We start from the raw sequence: 19856 nt of genomic DNA, 5'->3' as shown, positions 1-19856 counted from the left end.
CAACTTTCTTTTGTCAACTACTCTGCAACTTTTGTTCGAATGCTTCAATGCATATTTCATTTGAATATTACAGTTGGTACAGTAAAAGAGAATAACACAAAGAGAATGACAAACTGAGAGTGTATGAAATTAATATGAGCTAATAGATATAGAAATCTGCAGCTGTACAATGACTTTAAATGACTTAAACTATTTCTAAATAATAGTACATATTACAAATTCTGTTCTAAACATAAAACATATTGATAATTTAAATTGTGCAAATAGCAATAACAATTGCTGCAAATAATACAAAACTAAAGCTGCTCTGATTATATAGCAGCTAATGTTAATTTAAATTATCTGTTCTGTTTGCTGTCACATTTTTAGTTTTTTCTGTGGCGAGTCTGTGGCAACTGCAGCTGCTGTGTAAATAAACAATAAAATCTATAGCAATAGCCAGCCAATTGGTTGGCAATTGGTTGACAATTTGTAGTGTAGCAAATGAAAAACCAAAGCAAAATTGAAACGTGTAGTAGATTGAAAAATGTGTTTGCTGTCAAAGACCATTGCCTACTTACAAGGGCAGGAGCGCACCCACGGCCGTTGTGCATGTGTGTGACACACATACAAGTGCACAGACTGCTGCTGGTGCTGTTGCTGCTGCTGCTGAAGAATTGGAGGAATTGTAGTTTTTTGTTTTAGTGGCACATAAGCGTCGTCGTCGTCGTCGTTGCAGCGCAGCGGAAACGGAAGTGTAACCGAAAATAGCAAACAGCAATGTTGTTGCCCCTTTGAGTGTTTTAGTTGAAGTTGTTCATGACGGTCGCATGCCCGTATAGTGCACGGGCGTGTCCCTGCTGAACGAGTGCGCCTTCTTGCCGGACTGACTGCCGCCGGAGGTGAGCGTAACGATGACAACAAAGACGCCGGCGCAGACCAAACACAACAGCACTGTGGCCAGGACAATGCAAACGATGCGCTTACGCTTGCGATCCGCCTCCTCGTCCTCGTCGGTCTCATCGCTCAGCGACTTCTTCTTCAGCTTGTGCGAGCCGCCACTGAGCGAGGCCTTGCGTCCGGCTGCGAGCTTGTGATGAAACGGGCGCAGCACCTGAGCGGCAAAGGCCGCATCGCTTAGCTCCTGCTCGTAGCTGAGCGACGATTTGCGCTCGAACGAGGGACGCTTCTCCTCCATGAAGGCAGCGGCGGCGGCGGCGGCAGCAATGGGGCGCGGACTGCGCTTGATTTCATCCACATTGGCGGGCGTCACCAGCGGTCGACTGTTGCGTCGGTGGGGTGAGGTCAACTCAAAGTCATCGCTGCTGCTCGGCGGCAAGCCCGCCGTGCTGCCATCGCCAATGAAGCTCTTCGACTTCTTGGTGGCGCTCAGCGTCTCGCGATAGCTGCGCAGCCTGACGCTGGCGCTGTGCAGCGCCTTGGCCTGCTTAACACTGGCGCTGGCATTGGTGCCCTGAAATGCGGCAGCGGCGGCCAGCACGCCCGGCCGATGCACTGTCAGCTCCTCCAGATTGCTGGGCGACAAGTAGAGCGAGCGCCCGTGCTGAGCGCCGCGCTTGAAGTGATACGCAGCACTTGCGGCCGCCGCTGCGCTGTGCAGTTGCAGCGCTGCTGCGCTGCTGGTGCTGGGACGTCCGTCCAGCTCCAGACTGTGCGTGCTCTGCTGGCGCGAATGTGGATGCGGCTCGCGCTTCTGCTTGATGCTGTTCGAGGCGGAGGCGGCGGGCGGATGCGTGGCGCTGTGGCCGGCGGCGACAAGGCCGCTGGCCTGCTCCTCGAAGCTGCCGGAGGTTTTGCGCATGCGCCGCACAGCGACCGCCGCTGCCGCCAGCTCGGCCACGCCCAGTTCGTCCATTTTGGTGTGACTGTTGCTGCGCGAGCGCGACTCGACAAACAGCTCGTTCTCCAGCGACAGATTGGTTGGCGGAAAGAGCGTGTGCTGCTCCAGCGGATCCATCAGATCATCGTTCAACGATGGATGTCGGATTTGTGATTCGACAACCGAGTCGGGCTTGCTGCTGGGCCGTCGCCCGGGGTCATTGAAGCTGCGATGCGAGCGACAGCCGCGTCGACTGGGCGAGGGCGAGCGTGAGATCTCCTTGCCGGCCGGCGGACCGGGCATTAGAAAATTGCCACGCACCGAGCTGGTGCGGCGACTGGAGCTCGCCGAGCCGGCGGCCACTGCCAGCTGTATCTGCTCCATGGCGGCGGGATCCTGTTGAGCGTGGAAGGAATGCGTTTTCTTCATCTGAAAATTGGTAGACGGATGCACATCAATAGTATCAGAGCGACGAAACAAATTCTTCTTCAGCTGGTGTTGCTGTTGTTGGTGGTGTTGTGTGGCGACAGCAGCAGCACGTGTTGGTGGCGGCAGCATATCATCGACATCGATGAACTGTATCGGTGATGTGCTGCCCAGGCTCATGCCCATGCCGCCGAGCCCCAGGCCGCCCACATTTTCGCCCAGGCTGCTGCTGCTGACCAAATAGATGTCCGGCTGATGTTGCTGCTGCTGCTGGCGTAAGTGATGTTGCTGCTGTTGATGTAGTTGTTGTTGGCTGCTGCCGAGCACGGGGCTGACGGCGTGCGAGGTGGGTGAGCTGGTGGAGCTCGAGTGCGTGTGCTGGTGGTGCTGGCGGTGCGTATAAGAAGGATGCCCGTGAGCATGCGGATGTTGTTGTTGGTGTTGCCGAGCAGCAGCGGCCAGTTGCTGAAATGTGTGCATATGCAACTGTTGTTGCTGCTGCTGTTGTTGTTGCTGCTGCAGATGGTGGTGCTGCTGGCGTGCGGACAGTGCTGGCGACACTGAGCCACTGCCACCACCGACAGTAGAGACATGCGTGTGTTGTTGGGATAAATGTTGCTGTTGTTGGAGTTGCTGTTGTGCTGGGAGTGCTAGTGTCTGCGGTGGTGCAGACGTGCGCACGGGTAGAGGCGACGCCGAGCGGTGGATCAGCGGCTGCTCATGCACTAGATAGCCATCGTCTAAGTCTAAATCTAAATCGCTTGCTAGCGGTGCATAATTATCAATGGCCATGGATAGGGAGCGGTGGATGGGCTTCAGCTTGGGTGGTTTCTTTTTGGTGGCGGGATTATCAAAGGACGATGTGCCCGATGTGTGCTCCTCATCCGCATCGCCCGATATCAAATACGGATCATAGCTATGCACCGCAACAACATGTTGATGGCGTGCGCCATGTTGCTGCTGATATTGCTGCTGGTGATGCTGCTGCTGCTGCTCATGATGATGTGGATGCGACTGTTGTTGTTGGTGTTGCTGCTGACCACCGCTGGTGCCGCGCTCCATGCGGTAGTAATACTGCCGTGGGTATCTATGGTAGTAATGTGCAATTGTGGTGCTGGTATGTGGATTGGTGGGGCGAGCAGGAGAGTGGGATTTTGCCTAACACGCACACACACACACACACACAGACACAAACACAAACGAACGAACGAATAGACACACTGTGTGTGGGCACTGACCTGGACTTTTGTTTTGTTAAACGGGCGGGTTTGTTAATCGGTTAGAGTTAGCGGTTAATCGGTTTATCGTTTATCGGTGGTGGTGGTTGCTGCTGCTGCTGCGTATCGATCGATTGCGCCTGCTGTTGTTGGGGTGCTTTGCTTTTTAGTGAATTTGATGTTGGTGCTTAGTGAAAGACAATTAGATATAGACAGAGAAAAATATACACACAGAAAGAGTGAGAGAGAAAGAGAGAGACAGATAGCGTAAGTGAAAGAGAAAGGTGTTAGAGTGTGTGTGAGTGAGTGAGATTGAACTTTGGAAACACTGGAATTGGAACACGCACACGCACACTTAAACACCAAGAGCGTAAAATGTGCAATAATTTTCAAGTTTATAACGTGTGTTGCTTAATTTTGTTGTTGTTGTTGTTGTTGTTTGATTTATCACTTTGCAAAACTTAAATCCGTTTAAGCTTTGCTTTCTTTTGTTAGCTTTTGTTTTTATTGTCACATTGTGTATTTAATGATGATTGTTGTTGTTGTTTGTTTGTTGTTGTTGTTGTAAAAAATGCTTTGGTTGCTGTGTTTTTTGTTTCTTGTTCTTGTTCTTGTTAGCTACACTCATTAAAATGGGCAAATACAAAAGCACAACTAGAAATAGACGCGTATGTGAGAGAAAGAGAGAAAAAGAAATACATATAAAACATATTAGCAAGCTGGACAGGGGGGGGGGACAAATGTGTGGGGCGTGTTAGTGAGTGGGGCGTTGGGTGGTGTGTGTGTGTGTGTGTTGCAAGCTGATGAATGTTCTCATATGTGTCTCTGTGCTCAAATCGAATACAAAATCAAAGTGAATATCGTATAGCCAAAGCGAAAGAAAAAGCAACTAGAACGAGAGAACATGTAGCAAATTGAAAAAGCGCAAAACCATAGAAAGCAAAAATCGGATGCTGCACAAAAGCAATTGAAAATATGCGCATCAATGTTGCAAATTGAGTCAAGACGAGCTGCGGAACTTGCCGCGTGCTGCGAACAAGTTGCAGTTATTTATTTACTTGATACTCCAATACAAAAAAATACAAAAAAAAAAAAACAACAAAAATTCAATTTGAGCTGCACTGCGACAAATTTATCAATTTATCAACGTTTTATACACTAACATCTTTTTATATATAAGCCTTTTACTTCAATTTATTTTTAATAATAATCTAATTTCTATATTTGGTATTACCTTTTACTTAAATTTATTTTTAATAATAATCGAATTTCATATTTGGTTTTGTACTTATTTTTAATGCTAAAAAGCTATTTAAATATAGATATACATACATATAAATTTAAAGCTGAAACCACAAATAATAATAAATATGTTTTAAAAGTAAAAAATATATTTAAAGTAGTAACTTTGAAATAAAAATAAGGCTCATGAATTATTTAACTTAATTTCAACATAATTTTAATATTTTTGTATATGTACTTCAGCAATTGTTGAAAAGATTTAAGTTTAATTGAATCCAAAGCCGAATATTTTTGGTTATTAGCTTGTTGATTTATTTTTTGCATTGACAAATATTTGACTATTATTTTTATTTTATTTATGCAATTGTTTAGGCTTAGGCAATTAAAAGAATTTATTTTGATTGATATTTCTCGAGCTTAAGCAAAGTGCGCAACAATCTTCGACTGCTTTGCATCAAAACCTGCTCTGAATTGAGTTTTTCATTTATATGGACGGCAGCAGCTTTAGCTTAGCTAACCCTTGGCTTATCCCCAGCTCAGTCTGGCACATAATTGTTTTGCTAAGCCCGCAATGAAGATGGCAGATTTGTTTGCCAAAGCAATTTACACAATCCACGGCGACTGTTTACATTTGTCAAAAGCCAAACGCGTGACTTTCGCAGCGCACGCTCGATTAAAGTCTCAGCCGGCAGCGCGAAGTGTTTCGCGCTGTGTAACGCTTCAAATTCGATTTACAATCTATTTGCAGAGCTGGGTATTGGGTACTGCCATCCCAGGCGGGTGTGTGGGGGCCACCAGGCACTTAGGCACGTAACGTTTGTGCGAATGTGCAGTGCGCGCATTAATCGAATTGCCTTTGCCAGCAGGCTGCCCAAATTGTCACATTGTTTGCCAAAGTTGGCCACTAAAACGTACCGCCACTAAAACCCCGCGAAGCTCCCCCCCAACGCAGGCCCCGAGTGTAAAACGCTTTGCCGCAATTCAAACTCTTTGGGGGACATAAGTACAATTTATCATTTTGCCAAGGTTCGGGTTAGAGCGGCGGCGACTGCTGCTACTGGTGTAAAAATTCTAACGTTTTGCATAATTTAAAGCGACAGAGGCAGCAGCAGCCTAGGCTTGATCTAAAGTCCTTTGCTAGTGTCACTCACAGTGTTAATTTTTCAAAGCTCATTGATGGATGAGTGCGTCGAGTTGACATTTATGTGCCTGGGCACACAGACAGAGCCCAAAAATGCGGGCTTATTATAGATAAAGCGGTGTGCGTTGTGGGATGTGGGTAACTATTCAAAAATTAACACCGCTGCCACTGCCGTTGTGTGGCAGCTTTGTTCGTGTCTGTGCCACACACAAACGCGTTAAACATATTAAAATAATTGCTTATGCAAAAGGTAAGCGATAAAAAGTAGCTACCTGTAGTTCACTATAAAAAAAAGTTTTAATATTCACATTGTATATTATATGTTATATATTTATTTGAAGTCATTTGCAAAATATTTTATAAACCTTAACAGCAGTTTGACAAAATTTGCATTGCAATAAAAGCAGCAATTATATTCAATGCGTACTATAAATAAATAAAATATAATAGCTTGAACAATTATACATATACCCACAATTAATACAGCAAACATTGTTTATAAGCAACAAATCTAATTGCAATCTTAGCTTAGCTGAACTTGGAAGTTAAAAACCTTGAGCTAGCTGCTTGAACTGTTTGGGGATTGCAAACGTTTATTAGCTGTTATTTTATAAAAATAATTTCTTTTATAGAAAATGTAATTTAAATGTCAGATAAATTAGTTTCTTTAATATATTTTGCAAATAAATACTGCAGTTCGAAGCTTGGAGACACCAAACTCTTAGTGTTTTATTTTAAAAAATTTATTAATTGAGTTTTTTAGTTGCAGCAACAAGATTTCATTGTATGTTAGCAAATTTTCTCCGTCCTATATTTGTTATAAATTAAATTGCTAACTGATTTTTATTAATAAAACTTGCAGCTCCGCTTCTTCAATCGACTGTTGCTTATGCTTGGCTATTTAAAATGTTTACTGTTTGCGCTTTAAAATTTTATATATTCATAAAACTTTTATAGTAAGTAGCTTGTAACATAATTTATTGCTCTTCATATGGCATTAAAATTTTCAAATTAGCTTCAGGCTCGTTAGCTAATTTTTATGATGAAATAAAATCAAAGTGTGCGTAATTTGGCAGCAAATTTTCGCTGCTTTCTCTCTCTGCTCTCGCTCTCTCTCTCTCTCTGTGTAGTTTGTATAAATTTTAAGTGTTTAGCAAATGCTTGGCAGACATTTAACAGCACGTACTTTAAATATGTTTAAAAGCAGCTTAAGTGAAATGAAATGTGAGCACCAGCGCAGGATAAACGCACACACACACACACACACAGACACAGATACTTAAGACAATAGCTTTACACATGTGCTACTGACAGCGCGTCTGCTGCTGGCAGCGCAAGTGCGAAAGAGACAGCAGCAAATTCAGCTGCTGATACTGTTAGCGCTACCGTTAGCATTGCCCTGGTTACTGGTTACACGCTTGGCCTTTTGTCTTAACTGGGGCGTGTCTCCTACAGCGTTTCGACGACGCTGCGCGCCACTTGTCACACAGCAGAAATTCCGAGCGTATAGCGAAAATCTGAGACGTATTACGCTCAAGTCGCTCTAGTATCTTTGCCTGTATATATATGAATTACAAGCAGCACGTGGAGCTGCACATAAATCGGATTTGCTTTTTGATATGCTAGAGACACATGGGCGCATATCAAGAAAACTATAATATAATTGGCCAAAGCAAATTTGGCGTGGGCGCTTCGCTGTTAAGCACATTTGAAATTTTGCTGAGCTTATTATGGCATTTAGATTGTGAAATTTGTTGCTTGACAGCAGCGGATTATGAATCCATTAGAGCAGCTTGCCCGAGAACATGGCCAAAGGCTTTAAAGCGAGCGGTGTCTAGTTGATAAATTGAAGTACAAATGTTTGAAAAGAGCAACAGGGTATATGCGTAATAATAATTTCATTTAAAATTGCTGTTGCTAATTTGGTTAAAGTAATAAATATTTTTTGAATATTTTTTTTGAATTAACGCATTTAATTTACAATTGTAATAAAAAATAATTATTTGCTTGTAAGTAAACTTTAGAGCCTATTTTGTATTTAAATAATAAAATCATTAAGCGAGATTTTTATTTTATATAAAAAATAGGAAAAAGAAAAATCATAATTGAAAATTGTATTTTTAATAACTATACGAATTTTAATATAATATTTTTAATACTATTTTAAACGCAAGTTGCTTCGGTTAACATTTTAAATAATTATCGATAGTCAAGGCGTCATTTTCATTGTTTCGATGCCAGCTGCTTAACATAAACTGTAAGTTTAGCATAATCTTAACATTGTGCGACTTTTAATGCGAATTTACTACGAGTAAAGCACCAAAAGTTTAGCATTGCTCATATTTTTATATATAAATAGTAACAGGTTTATTATACTTTTGTGGTAAAAGTTGTGTAAACTTTTGCTGTTTTTCAAAAGTCAAAGCTTTGCCATAACGCACTCAACTTCACATCCATTTATAAGAAGTGCTTGTGGCATAATTCGCAATTGCCACAAAGGGACACCCACACAGACAGACACACTTGTCACTTGCCACATGCCACAAGCGCATCATTGGTGGTGGCAGGCCACACAATACGAGCGCCTTAATTGCCATAAACAATGGTTAATTAACATAAAACTAACATTTCGCATTCGCACTCAAAGCGAAAGCCAATTTAAACAGTCATACGTGCGTAATTAAGTCCGCCCAAAGAGAGCGAGCTGAGTGCGTAAGAGAGATATGCAAACGGAAAACAGGAAACAGCAACAAGGATTGGAATAAAACAGGCATTAAACGCACGAACACGCTCGCTCACTGGCTGTGCGGCGTTGATATTTGGTTTGCCCAGCTGACTGACGGATGGGCAAACAGACTAACTGACAAACTGACTGACAGACACACACACAAACACACACACAGAGAGAGAAAAACCGTTGTCAAGTGTGAGTAATTAATTGCGTTAAACGTTGTGGCAAGCCAAACGCTGGCAACACTTAATTTTATTAAAATCTTCACACGCACACACACATATTCGTTGCATATGAAATTTACAAATTTTTCAAGCAGCTTTGAGCACCTCGATTTGTTGCTCGTTCGCTCTCGCTCTCTTTGCTGCGCCTGTAGTTATGCAACATTATTTTGTAAAAATTACATGCAGCCTTGGCCTGAGTTTGCTTCGCTTTCGCCTTTTTGACATTGTTGCAACATTGAAAGGCATTTTGCAAAACTTTCTATTTAATTTGAATTGTTTTGTAAAATGGCAAACATTCCTGCATGCCTTGCCCTCAATGCTACACTGAGACTGAGAATTGCAAGCAGCTTTAAGGACGGCTTATGCCTGAGCTGAGCCCATAAGCTTATTAACTGCGCTGCTTAATGCTTTAATAAACAGTCAGAGTGCAACCCAAGCGTTGTGGCCACACACACACATACAGCTGCAGTAGCAATGTGGTCGGCGGTAAACTCAATTAAATAACTACAAAACTTTTAGCACACTCAACAACATACAATGCAAGATCTTGAAAATGCTTGTGCTACAGTTTGACAACAATTTATACAACTGGCTACAGTTTTGCTGTCAGTTTTTCAGCTCCCTGGGGTGAAAGTGTGTGCAACAGCTCTACGGTTGCATTTTGATGAATTGTTTAGCTCTTGTTGCTGTCGTTTTAGAACTGAAGTGTAGTGAAGTGGGCTGTGTGGGGTGGGGGTTTTAAATCTGTTAAAACTTTTGCCATAGCAAAAATGAGCGTCCGCATGCTTAGTCAGTTTACTAAATGAATTTACTAGACCGCAAGCTGCTTAGCTTTGACCCCGCAAGCCGAGACGAGCCAACGGCCAAGGGTTGTAGGTGAAGTGGTGGAGGCAAAAACTTGAGCCTGGCCAAGCTCATTTTATTTCACTTATCGCCCAGGCCACTGAACACAAACGACCAACAACAACCACCCCCAGCACCACCCCCCACAATAGACATATGGACATAATGAACGAGCAGCGGCATAAACTTTCATTTGACCAGACCCCACACACACACAGATATTGTGGCAACAACAAGGCCGCTCATCGCTTTTAGCTTCTCAGTTTCAGCATTTTATTGACTCTATTCTTGTTTATGTCTCAAGTGTGTCTCTGTGTCTGTGTGTGTGTGTGTGTAGTCTATTTGTCTTCTCTTGTGCTTAATTTTGTTTGCACTTCCGCCAACTTTCTTTCTATTTTGTTGCCGTTTACTTGCTTTGCTTTTGTTTTCCTAGCACATATGTTCATAAATTCAATTGAGATTATGCCAAATTGTTGTTTAATACCGATTTCAATTAGACTAAACAACATTAAGAGCTCACGCACACACACACAACTTGCCGTTAAAATTAGGCCTGGGTTAATTCAGATTTATAACAATAAACAGTTGAAGTGGCCACACGAGTGAGCGCAAGTGCTTGCAAATGATTTGTAGCTTTGGTTTGTTGTTCATTCAAATGTTTCAACTCAAAATAAAGCGCAATTGCTAAAGCTTAATTAATTTGTCATAGCGCTAACCGAAGAATTTAAATTTGATGTTGCTATAAATAAAATCTAAAGTAAAAGTTTGTTTGCCTTGAAAGTTAAATAAATAAATTTGTAATCACTCAATTACACTTTCAGCATTGCTACATAATTTAGTTAAAAAGTTAAACAACAAACTCATGCAATGATTTGCTCGCTTTATAACTTGTTTGTAAATAGCAGCAGCTCAATAGAATTTAAATCGCATTTTATCTCAACTAAAATTAAGAAATAAACAGACCTTCATTATGAAACTTTATCGATAAAACGCATTAGACAGACAAGCTGCAAACTTGTTGCGACTGAGCTAAGCTTTATGCTTTCCTAGATGCATAATACAGCTGTTAATTGTTTTTTTGCTTAACGTGGGGATATCATTAAACATTTGGTTAGCTGAGATAAACATTAAGCTCGCTGTAGATTGAGCGTCAGCAAATGTAGCTACATATGCTGTAGCTGGCTTAAAATTAAAAAAATTTAGCTTTTGCATAAATTGCAAGCATATTATGTATAAAAGTTTTTACTTAGCTGAGCTAATTGCACATTGAGCTTGAATTTTATGCATTTAATTTATAGCAATTGGTTAAAAAATCAATAGCAGCTAAAAATATGCGGCAAGCAAATCCCATAATGCATACAATAAATCTAAATATAAGCATATGCGTAATATTGAAGGCAGTCAACACTAATGTTAATGCATAAATGTTCCCACTATGCTATTTATAGCATACTTTCCAGGGCGCAATAGATTCCACAACGAAAGTGACAAGCTCGAGTTGTGGGAACCATTAATAAAAGAGACGCTCGCTCTCTCTCTCTCTCTCTCGCTCTATTGCTTTATTAAATGATGTGCGCATACAACGTAAATAACAACAATTGATAGCAAAAGCCTGTCACAGCCAATATACATGTATAGATTTTAAGAGTTTGTTTATTTTTATATTTGTGCTATGTCAAAAAAGTTTATTATGCGACAAGAACGCATTACAGCGAAATTTGGGGCCACAGCTGTGAGCGCTCACACAGCCATGACACACACACACATACATACATGCATGTGTGTGTGTGTAAGTAGCTTTGGCTGTGGTAGCGACTGAGAATTGATCAAGATTTGTTATTGCTATTGTCTGCTTATGCTTCTGTTTACAATGTAGCCTGACAGTTGCAATTAATTGATTTATGTGCCGCAAGTATTTGCCAATTTAGACTTTGGCTCAAGCACAGCGCTGCTGATTAAGCGCACAATGCCAGTTGCAATCAGTGCAGCCAACCAAGCGCAATCAGCAGCACGTACGTGAGAGCAGCGAGTACCTGCCTGCATTAATCAATGCACAATTTTTCATAATAAGTCCGCAGCTGGGAAATTAAAAATGGCACACACACACGTACGTTTGTCCTTGTTTCATGTGTGTGCATTGGGCATTCAATGCACACAGCGTAGTGCCATTGATTCATTTAAGTCGTATAATTTGACAACATAAATAAATTAGGGCGACAACTTTGCCTTAAGGACACAGCCATACAGGATATATATATTTCAAGGCTGGCAGCGATAGCAACAGCAGCTGCAGCGGAAGCGGAAATCTCAGCTGTTTTACCTGCTGCTAAGCCATATCTAACATTAGCGTCTGCGACTGCGGCTAATTAATCTTCTGCTGCTGCCGCTGCTGCTGCTAAAAAAGAAATTGTACACACTTAAAGCGCAGGACTAAAAGCACTTTTACTTGACGCTTGATATGATGTTTATGCTGATGTTGATGGCGTTCGCGTTGGCGTTGGCGCTGGCGTCAGGTAACGTCATGACATGATGAATGTTCCAAAGCGTCCTTTTGACGAATGTACCTGCAAGTACACGAGCAACAAATTCCAAGTGTCGTCATTGCCATTCAAGCGCTTCATCATACGCGCGCCCTGGCTCATATTGTTGCTGTCTGCTGGCAGCAACTGCTGAGGGCCATTTGCAGTTTGTCAGCACACACACACACACACACAAAAATAAAAACTCTTGTCGCATAAAAATGTGAAAAAAGCACCAGCATCAAATGCATAGATAAAAATAGTTGTATATGCTGCGTATACGTAATATTTTTGTTTGCCCAAGCTCCATAAATGCCACCAGAGCGCGCCAGCATGCACCATTGCATTGCAGTTTTGTAAGCTGATTATGCTCCAAGCACATTCAGAGCGTGTCGCAATATTTACTCAAAGAGATTAACGCGCTCTAGCCATAGCTATTACTATAATACACAACGAATTGCATAATAAAATGCGAGCGAGCGTTTTATGTACCATCAAATAGCAGCAGCAGTAGTTTGCCCTTCACACATGCCGTTGGAATTATGAATCCCAAGCTTCTTTCAGTTGACTTTGAAGTCCAGACAGACAACAACTTAGCAAGCAGTAATTTTATTTAATTCGTTTAAGTTTATCTTGTGCATTACAGTTAAATTCAAAGCTGCTGCATTAGCATTTCAAATACCTGATTACGCTTAGAAATTAACTAAAAAAAGTGAGAAATATTTCGCTTAATTGAAAAGAAAATAAACAATAGTCAAACTAATATAAAAATATTACTTTTAGTTTATTTCTTTTAAGATAAAAAAATAATCAGCATAATTTCAATTGACTTTTTGTGCGTTATAACTAAATAAAAAATTAATATTTCAGTTGATTTTTTGTGCATTAAAAGTAATTAAAAAATTAATAATTCAGTTGATTTGTTGTTCATTATAACTAAATCAAAAATTAATATTTCAGTCGATTTTTTGTTCACTATAAGTAAATCAAAAATTCATATTTCAGTTGATTTTTTGTTCATTACAACTAAAGCAAAAATTATTTTTAATCATTTCGTTTATTTGATACACAACTAAAACTTTTAACTAGTTTAAGAAGACTATTTCAGATTATTTCAGTTATTAAAAAGATTATCATAGCATTTTTTGCTATTATTTAAAATACAATAAAAAATTATTAAACTAATTTCAAAGCACTACAATAAACTCAAAAGATTCGGCAATTTAATTGCAATCAATTATCAACTGCAACAACAATTTCAGAACAATCAGCGCTTAGAGTTAATGTAACCAACCATTGATTATGTTTACTAGTCTATTATTTCTCATAGCCTGCTGCCTTTTGAGCAAAGTTTGCTATCAAGCTTTCAATTTAAATGGTGCATGATTCAAGTTTCCCCATTGAATTTCAACATTTCCTTAAGCGTTTTTGTGCTCTCTTTGGCTAAGCAGCTCATTTAAATTTCTAATGCACTGCACTCCGTCTATAGAGCGTAGCTTATACAATCGATTTTTGCTCTACCTTGGCTATTTACACATGAAATTTGCAATAGATAACTCTCTCTCTATCTCTCTTTCTCGCTCTATTAGTGCACATTATGAAATGGAGCAGCTAGTTGGCGTCAATCAAGCCAATCATCAATAATAACTGTCATCTGCTTTAAATTAGCCCAAGAGTGGCTGCATGTATGTGTGTATTTATCTCTCTGTGTGTGTGTGTGTGTGTGTGTGCAACGCATTTCAATTGGTCGCAGCTGCTGCTGCTGCTGCTGGTCGTCGGACATTCATTCTGCCTTTGGTAATGGGCAACAGTTAAACGACAAATAAATTAGAATTGGTAATACAATTTCGACAAAACATATCATTGAAGTGGCCAAGATAGCAAGTGGAGCAGCACAGACGAAGAGGCAGACGGCTGTGGGTTGTAATCTGAGCGAGCGGCAAAGTTGGAAATGTAATTTGAGCGCAAATTACATTTGAGTTGGAAAATTAGCACAGTTGTCAATCTGTGCGAATGTTAGTTAAAGGGCGAAGCTATATACACATGTGTGCGTCTGTCTGTGTGTGTGTGTGTACATATTAATGTGTGCAGCTGACCACACACAGAGGACAAAGCCCCAAATGTGTTGGGTACGCTCTCAACAGTTGCACATTCCGATTCGATTTTAAAATTCATGAATTTTCTGTGTGTGCAGAACCTTTTCACACACACACACACACACAGAGAGAGGTAAATGTTAAGAGTGGGTGGCACAGACAGACGTAGAGCATGGAGCGCTTGTGGTCACTCGTCAGCGCTGTTCAGAGTCTGTTTACATTCAATTTATGAGGTGATGAAGCAGCAGGCGCACTTGAGTCTGTTTTAAAATTAAATATTGCTTTCTGTCTCTCTCTTGCACTTGTTACTTACATAAAAAAAGCGACTTTATGGTAACTAAGAATGTCAACTGGCATGCAATTAAAACTTGCCCTGGTATGCAAATATATTAATTGCAAAATCAATTAATATTCTGCTGCATTTTTGCAAGTTAATTGGTTTTTGTTGGAATGTAAATCATTTTCAATTACAATGCGTTGCAAATAAACAAATGTATGCAAGTTAGCACATAAATTACACTAGTTAAAGGTAGTTAGTAATAATTTTAAGCAGCGAGTAGTTAAAGAAATGCCGCAAGTTGAAATTTTCGTAAGCCAAAGTAGATTTGAAACTCATAAACATTAAAATGAAGCTTAGTATTTTATTTTAAACCGAATTAATATGCAGTTATTATATTTATGAACATGAAAATTAACTTTAGTTAATTTATACAAAACGGCATTAATCTTCTGCTAGTTGTAGTTAAGTTAAAGTTCTTTCTTTAGCGTTTAGTTTTGCTAACAAAAATTATAGCCTGAGCTTATTTTAAGACTGTAATTTATAAAGCACATATTGCCAGTTTATTAATTCGCATATAAAAGTTAACAATTATATTGATGCACTGCTATAAACAAGGACTTGCTAATTCAACTAATAAATTTGTTTAAAAAATGTTAAAATGCAAAATTTCTTTGCTCATTTAGTTGGCTCAAGTTTTAATAAATATTTATAACTAGTTAGCTGCTGCCTAGTGTGTAACAGTTTGTATTAAAGTAATAGCTGCGTTGCTTATTACACGCAGCTGTGCAGTTTTATGTACGCGCGCACACACTGCGTATGATTAATAGTACGCATACGCTGCTGCTTATTTGCAACTGGCTCGCTTGTTTATGGATTTAAGTTGCATGCCACACACACACACACACATGCACATACTATATATACACATTGATTGGCAGCTGCCAGAGCCTTTCATCAGCTGCCAACCCAAAATGTTTATCTGTGTACTTATGGCTAGGCCAAAAACTAAAATGCAACTCGAATTGCATAGCATTGAATTGAATTGAATTTCAGGCTGCTGGCAATGTAAAGTGGATTAAAAAATCAAAAACTACAATTACCTATAGAAAATGCTGCATAGAAATTGCATTGCAACAAAATTACAGTCAGTACCTTAAATAAATGAAACGAAATTTGAGCAAAGCTTGGAGTGTGCCGCACTCACATTTGCTATGCAGTTTGTAGCTTTAAGTCAGACAATCTCGCTTAGTGCAACTTATGTTACTAATAATAATTCTACAGCTGCGCGGAATTAAAATACAAACCAACTACGCGGCAAATGACAAGCATATAAAATTCAGAGCAAAAAACAGCGTTGAGCTTAAGAGCTCGCGAGCTCACTCTCTCACTCTCTGTCTCTTTCTCTTTCTCTTGCGCTTGCTGTGACTGCGTATTACATGTAATGAATAAATAAACAAGGTGCACATCAGCGCGCGTCAGCTTTGGCGCGTTATGTTGCATGCCACACGCGCAAATAGTTGACATTTTTCATTTGCATCAATATCAATATCCATGCTGATGTTAGTTTGCTATAGTACAGTTATTGTTATTGCTTGCAACGCGAGTCGTTGCAAGTTGTGTCGTTCAATTTAAGGATGGCCATGTCGCCACTGGAGCCTGCTGCATGTCTCTGACACTTTGACAGTTGTGAGTTGCGCAATTTGCTCTTTTCTTGTTTGATATATAAACTCGAGCGCCGTTCGCATCTGGTTGCCAAACCAAAAAATGTTTAAATCGAAATCGAGCTACACTCTTTTGCTCAACACTCGAGACAATTGAAAGCAGACGATTGATTTATACCACATGTGTGAGCAGCTTGTCAACAAAATAATTGTAAAGCGAGAAATAAAATTGATTTTGGCAGCATGTTGAATTGTTTAAATTGAAACCAAGCAGGCTAATTGAATAGTAGAGCACTAGTTAGCACTTGAACTTGCAGCCAAGCAGCAGCTGAGGAAAGTCAGAAAATATTTCTTTAATTAGTTTAATTAGCAATCAATTTTTGTCAAATCTTTTTACTTAACTGTGTCTTAAATTGATTCAATTAATTATTGTTATTTATTTATATGAGCGCTTTGTACTTAAAGCTTTAAGCAGGCCAAGCTTATATGAATAAATTTATTTATTAATAATAAAGTAGCTTAAGCTTTGTAGCTTTGAAAATAAATGTTTGCTGTTTCTAGCTCAATTATTTTCTTCAGAAAATATTTTACTTCCATTTATGCTTTTTAGTATAACAGGCAGAAAGAGGCGTGGCAGGCTTATGATATAGCCATGTCTGTATGTCTAATTAAAAGAAAAACGCAAGCTTTACATATATTTTATATTAAATGCTTCACTTGCCTGCAAATATTAATTTTGCTTTGAACTATAATTTTTGTCAAATTAAAATGAAATATATATTTATTCAATCCATGTATTAAATACCTGGAACTACAAATTTTGTACTCAACTAAAAGAAAAGCTCAATAATTTTTGTCAAATTCAAATGAAATATAAATTCAACTTTGTGCTGAAGACAAATTTTTAGCTTAAGCAAAATATGAATTTAATAAAAAATTACTCAATGCAGTAAAGGCAAGAAATGCAATAAAATTTGTTGGTGACAACAAAGTTTGCTGCTGCTGCAAATCAAAAAAACTTTTCTATTTATTTATTTAAGCAAAGTAATCAAATACAACTACTATAAAATTCATAAGCCACAGACGTTAACGACAACAAAGGCGAGTGGAGTGGAGTGAGCAAAGAAACTGTCGCCAGGCGCCAGGAGAGATACAGTTATAGATAGAGCAGGCCACTGACCAAAAATTGGCAATGTCGAAAATATCGAATGTGTGTGTGTGTGTGTGTGTTGTGGTGTGTGTTATGCTTTAATTTTGCATTTTACAATTTTCATTTTGGCTAAATGTGCCAAAGGAAACGTTTGGCAACGGCAGCGTTTTCGCAAAAGCAAACTGAGCCCGAAACGACTGAATAAACAAGAGTAACCAAACACACACAGACACAGACACACACACACACACACATAGGCGAAAAAAACAATTTTACGTTTCACTTTGTGTGGGGTCCGCAGCAAATGCGTAGTGGGAGCAACAAATACAAATATATATATTGACCTGCTTTTGTGTGAGTTTAAGCATGAGATACACACACACACACACACACAGGCGCAGACTAAACTCATATATGTTCACGTATTTGAACAATCTTGTGCTGCAAAGCGATGCGCACTCGCTCGCCCCCATTCAACAGAAAAAGGCAAAAGTAACAACATATCGACTTCAGTTTTAGCTGCTGCAGGCTTTTGCTTGTTGAGTTAGTTTACCAGATCCTAGCCTAGTCCAGCCTATGTGGTCTATAGCAATTTTTTGCGCTCAATTATTGCCACGCCCAACACTAACAACGTCATATGCGTGTTAATGGATTTTACTGTTTTTGTTGCCAGCTTCAGTTGCAACTTCTGTTTCGCTTTCATTCATTTTTTTGCTGCCGCATAATTGAAAATTAATTATTAATAAATTCGTTAAATTGCCGCAGCGCTTAATGAAAGGCTTAGCACAATTTTGTTGTATAATAAATCATATAAGCTTATGCGCTATTGAAACATTTGCTATTACTGTTTGATTAATTCAAGGCGCGCACCTTGGCCTGGCCGTCGAAACAAGCGCAAATTAAATGAATATCCATTTCAGAGATTGAGCGCCGCCCGCTGAGCTACACACACAAGCAAACATTGCGCTGCAATGTACTTTGTTGATTAGAGTAATGCACTAAGCATGAAATATTTCCACTGCACGTTGGGGCTGGCTGCAACTCTTAAGCACAAACAGCAAAAGTCAATTTGAGCGTCAGTGCCAATGCAATAAACAACTAGATTAAAGCGCATACAAACACACTAAGTCGTTTAACTGTATGTTAGGTTATGCTAGTGTTAAGCATTGTTGTATATAGTGCAGTCTGAATGCGCTGAGCTTAGGCTTGAATAGAATGGGAGGCTAACAAATTCTGCTCGTCTTTGCTTTCAACTCTAAGCATAGTCAGTAGCAATGCTTAAGACGTATACCAAGCGAGTTGAATTATATAATAATTATGTATATATTTAATTAAAATATTTAAGTAACATTTTAGCTCAAGACTGCCAAACAAATGCGCATGACATCTTGACGTATACGCAATATGCTTGTATAAAATACATTTTCAATATTAAATATTATCAGTATCAATGCTTAAGACGTTTACTAATCGATTTGAAACTTGTTATATTTATATATAAATTATTATATATTTAATTAAAATATTTAATTAACATTTTAGCTCAAGACTGCCTAACATATGCGTATGACAACTTGACGTATACGCAATATTTATATATAAAATAAATTTTTAATATTAAATATTAAATTTTAGCCAACTCTCAACTCACTAATTTATACCACATATGCCAACCTAACGTATACGCAATATGCTTATACATTGACGTATACGCAATATGCTTATATAAAATACATTTTTAATATTAAATATTATATTTTAATCAACTCTTAACTCAATAATTTATATCACATATGCCAACCTAACGTATACGCAATATGCTTGAAAAGCAAACGCAAATAATTAAATTACACTTGCAAAAGCAATAAAATATATACCCAAACATTAGTTAATTTTTTATCAAATCTTTTTTTTTAATAAAAACTTGCAGGCATGACAACTTGGCGTATACGTGACATGTTTACTTAAATGCAATTGAACAATTTTAATTTACGCACGCAAGCATAAGCAAATTAAATTAAATTTGCAGCCAGCAATGATAGCTAAAAATAAACTTTATACTTTATATGCAGTCTATTTGAAATAAAAACTTTTACTTTGCTTGTTTTTCAAAGTCATCAAGTTCAAATCATAATATTTATGAAAGCGCTCAGCATAAATATCTAAATATATGCAGGAAATTAAAGCAAAGCAGCAGCTTAAACTATATTTTTTACAGTTGCACACACACATATTAATTTCGATGTGTGTGTGTGTGTGTGTGTGCTTTATTTTTTGGTTGAAAGCGTACGCGGCACATAACACAAATCAAAAATATTGCTTCGGCCGTTTGCCATTTGCCCTGGCCAAAGGCTTAAATCAACAACAAGGGCAAACAAAAGGGCCGCTAGCATTAAGTGGGCGTGGCTTTTGTAAGGGAAAAACTGGCAGACAGCATCCTTTGCTATGCTGTTTACATTAAAAGCGTTTTTAATTTGTATTCTAATTTCAATATTTGCCTGTGCCTC

The 19856-nt window shown here is 39.1% G+C and overlaps 2 protein-coding genes across 3 annotated transcripts in view; both read right to left on the bottom strand.

Moving 5' to 3' along the window:
* The window catches only part of LOC108596542, a 76311-nt gene that overhangs the window by 8054 nt on the left and 48401 nt on the right, over positions 1-19856 (bottom strand). The window lies entirely within an intron of this gene.
* Positions 693-4008, bottom strand: LOC108596541 (probable Ras GTPase-activating protein). Of its 2 annotated transcripts, none has more exons than XM_017982432.1 (2): positions 3484-4008; positions 693-3332 (listed from the first exon to the last, which is right to left on the bottom strand). In XM_017982432.1, the coding sequence occupies exon 2, from the start codon at positions 3305-3307 to the stop codon at positions 797-799; it is 2511 nt and encodes an 836-aa protein (XP_017837921.1). In that variant the 5' UTR covers positions 3308-3332; positions 3484-4008; the 3' UTR covers positions 693-796. The 2 variants fall into 2 exon arrangements, with proteins under 2 accessions (XP_017837921.1, XP_017837922.1); XM_017982433.1 differs by having other exon boundaries at positions 693-2248.

Source organism: Drosophila busckii, chromosome 2R (assembly GCF_011750605.1).
Source record: "Drosophila busckii strain San Diego stock center, stock number 13000-0081.31 chromosome 2R, ASM1175060v1, whole genome shotgun sequence".
In the NCBI taxonomy this organism is placed as follows: Eukaryota; Metazoa; Arthropoda; class Insecta; order Diptera; family Drosophilidae; genus Drosophila; species Drosophila busckii.
Note: the sequence above shows the minus strand (reverse complement) of the source record. Positions and strands in the feature narration are given on the sequence as shown.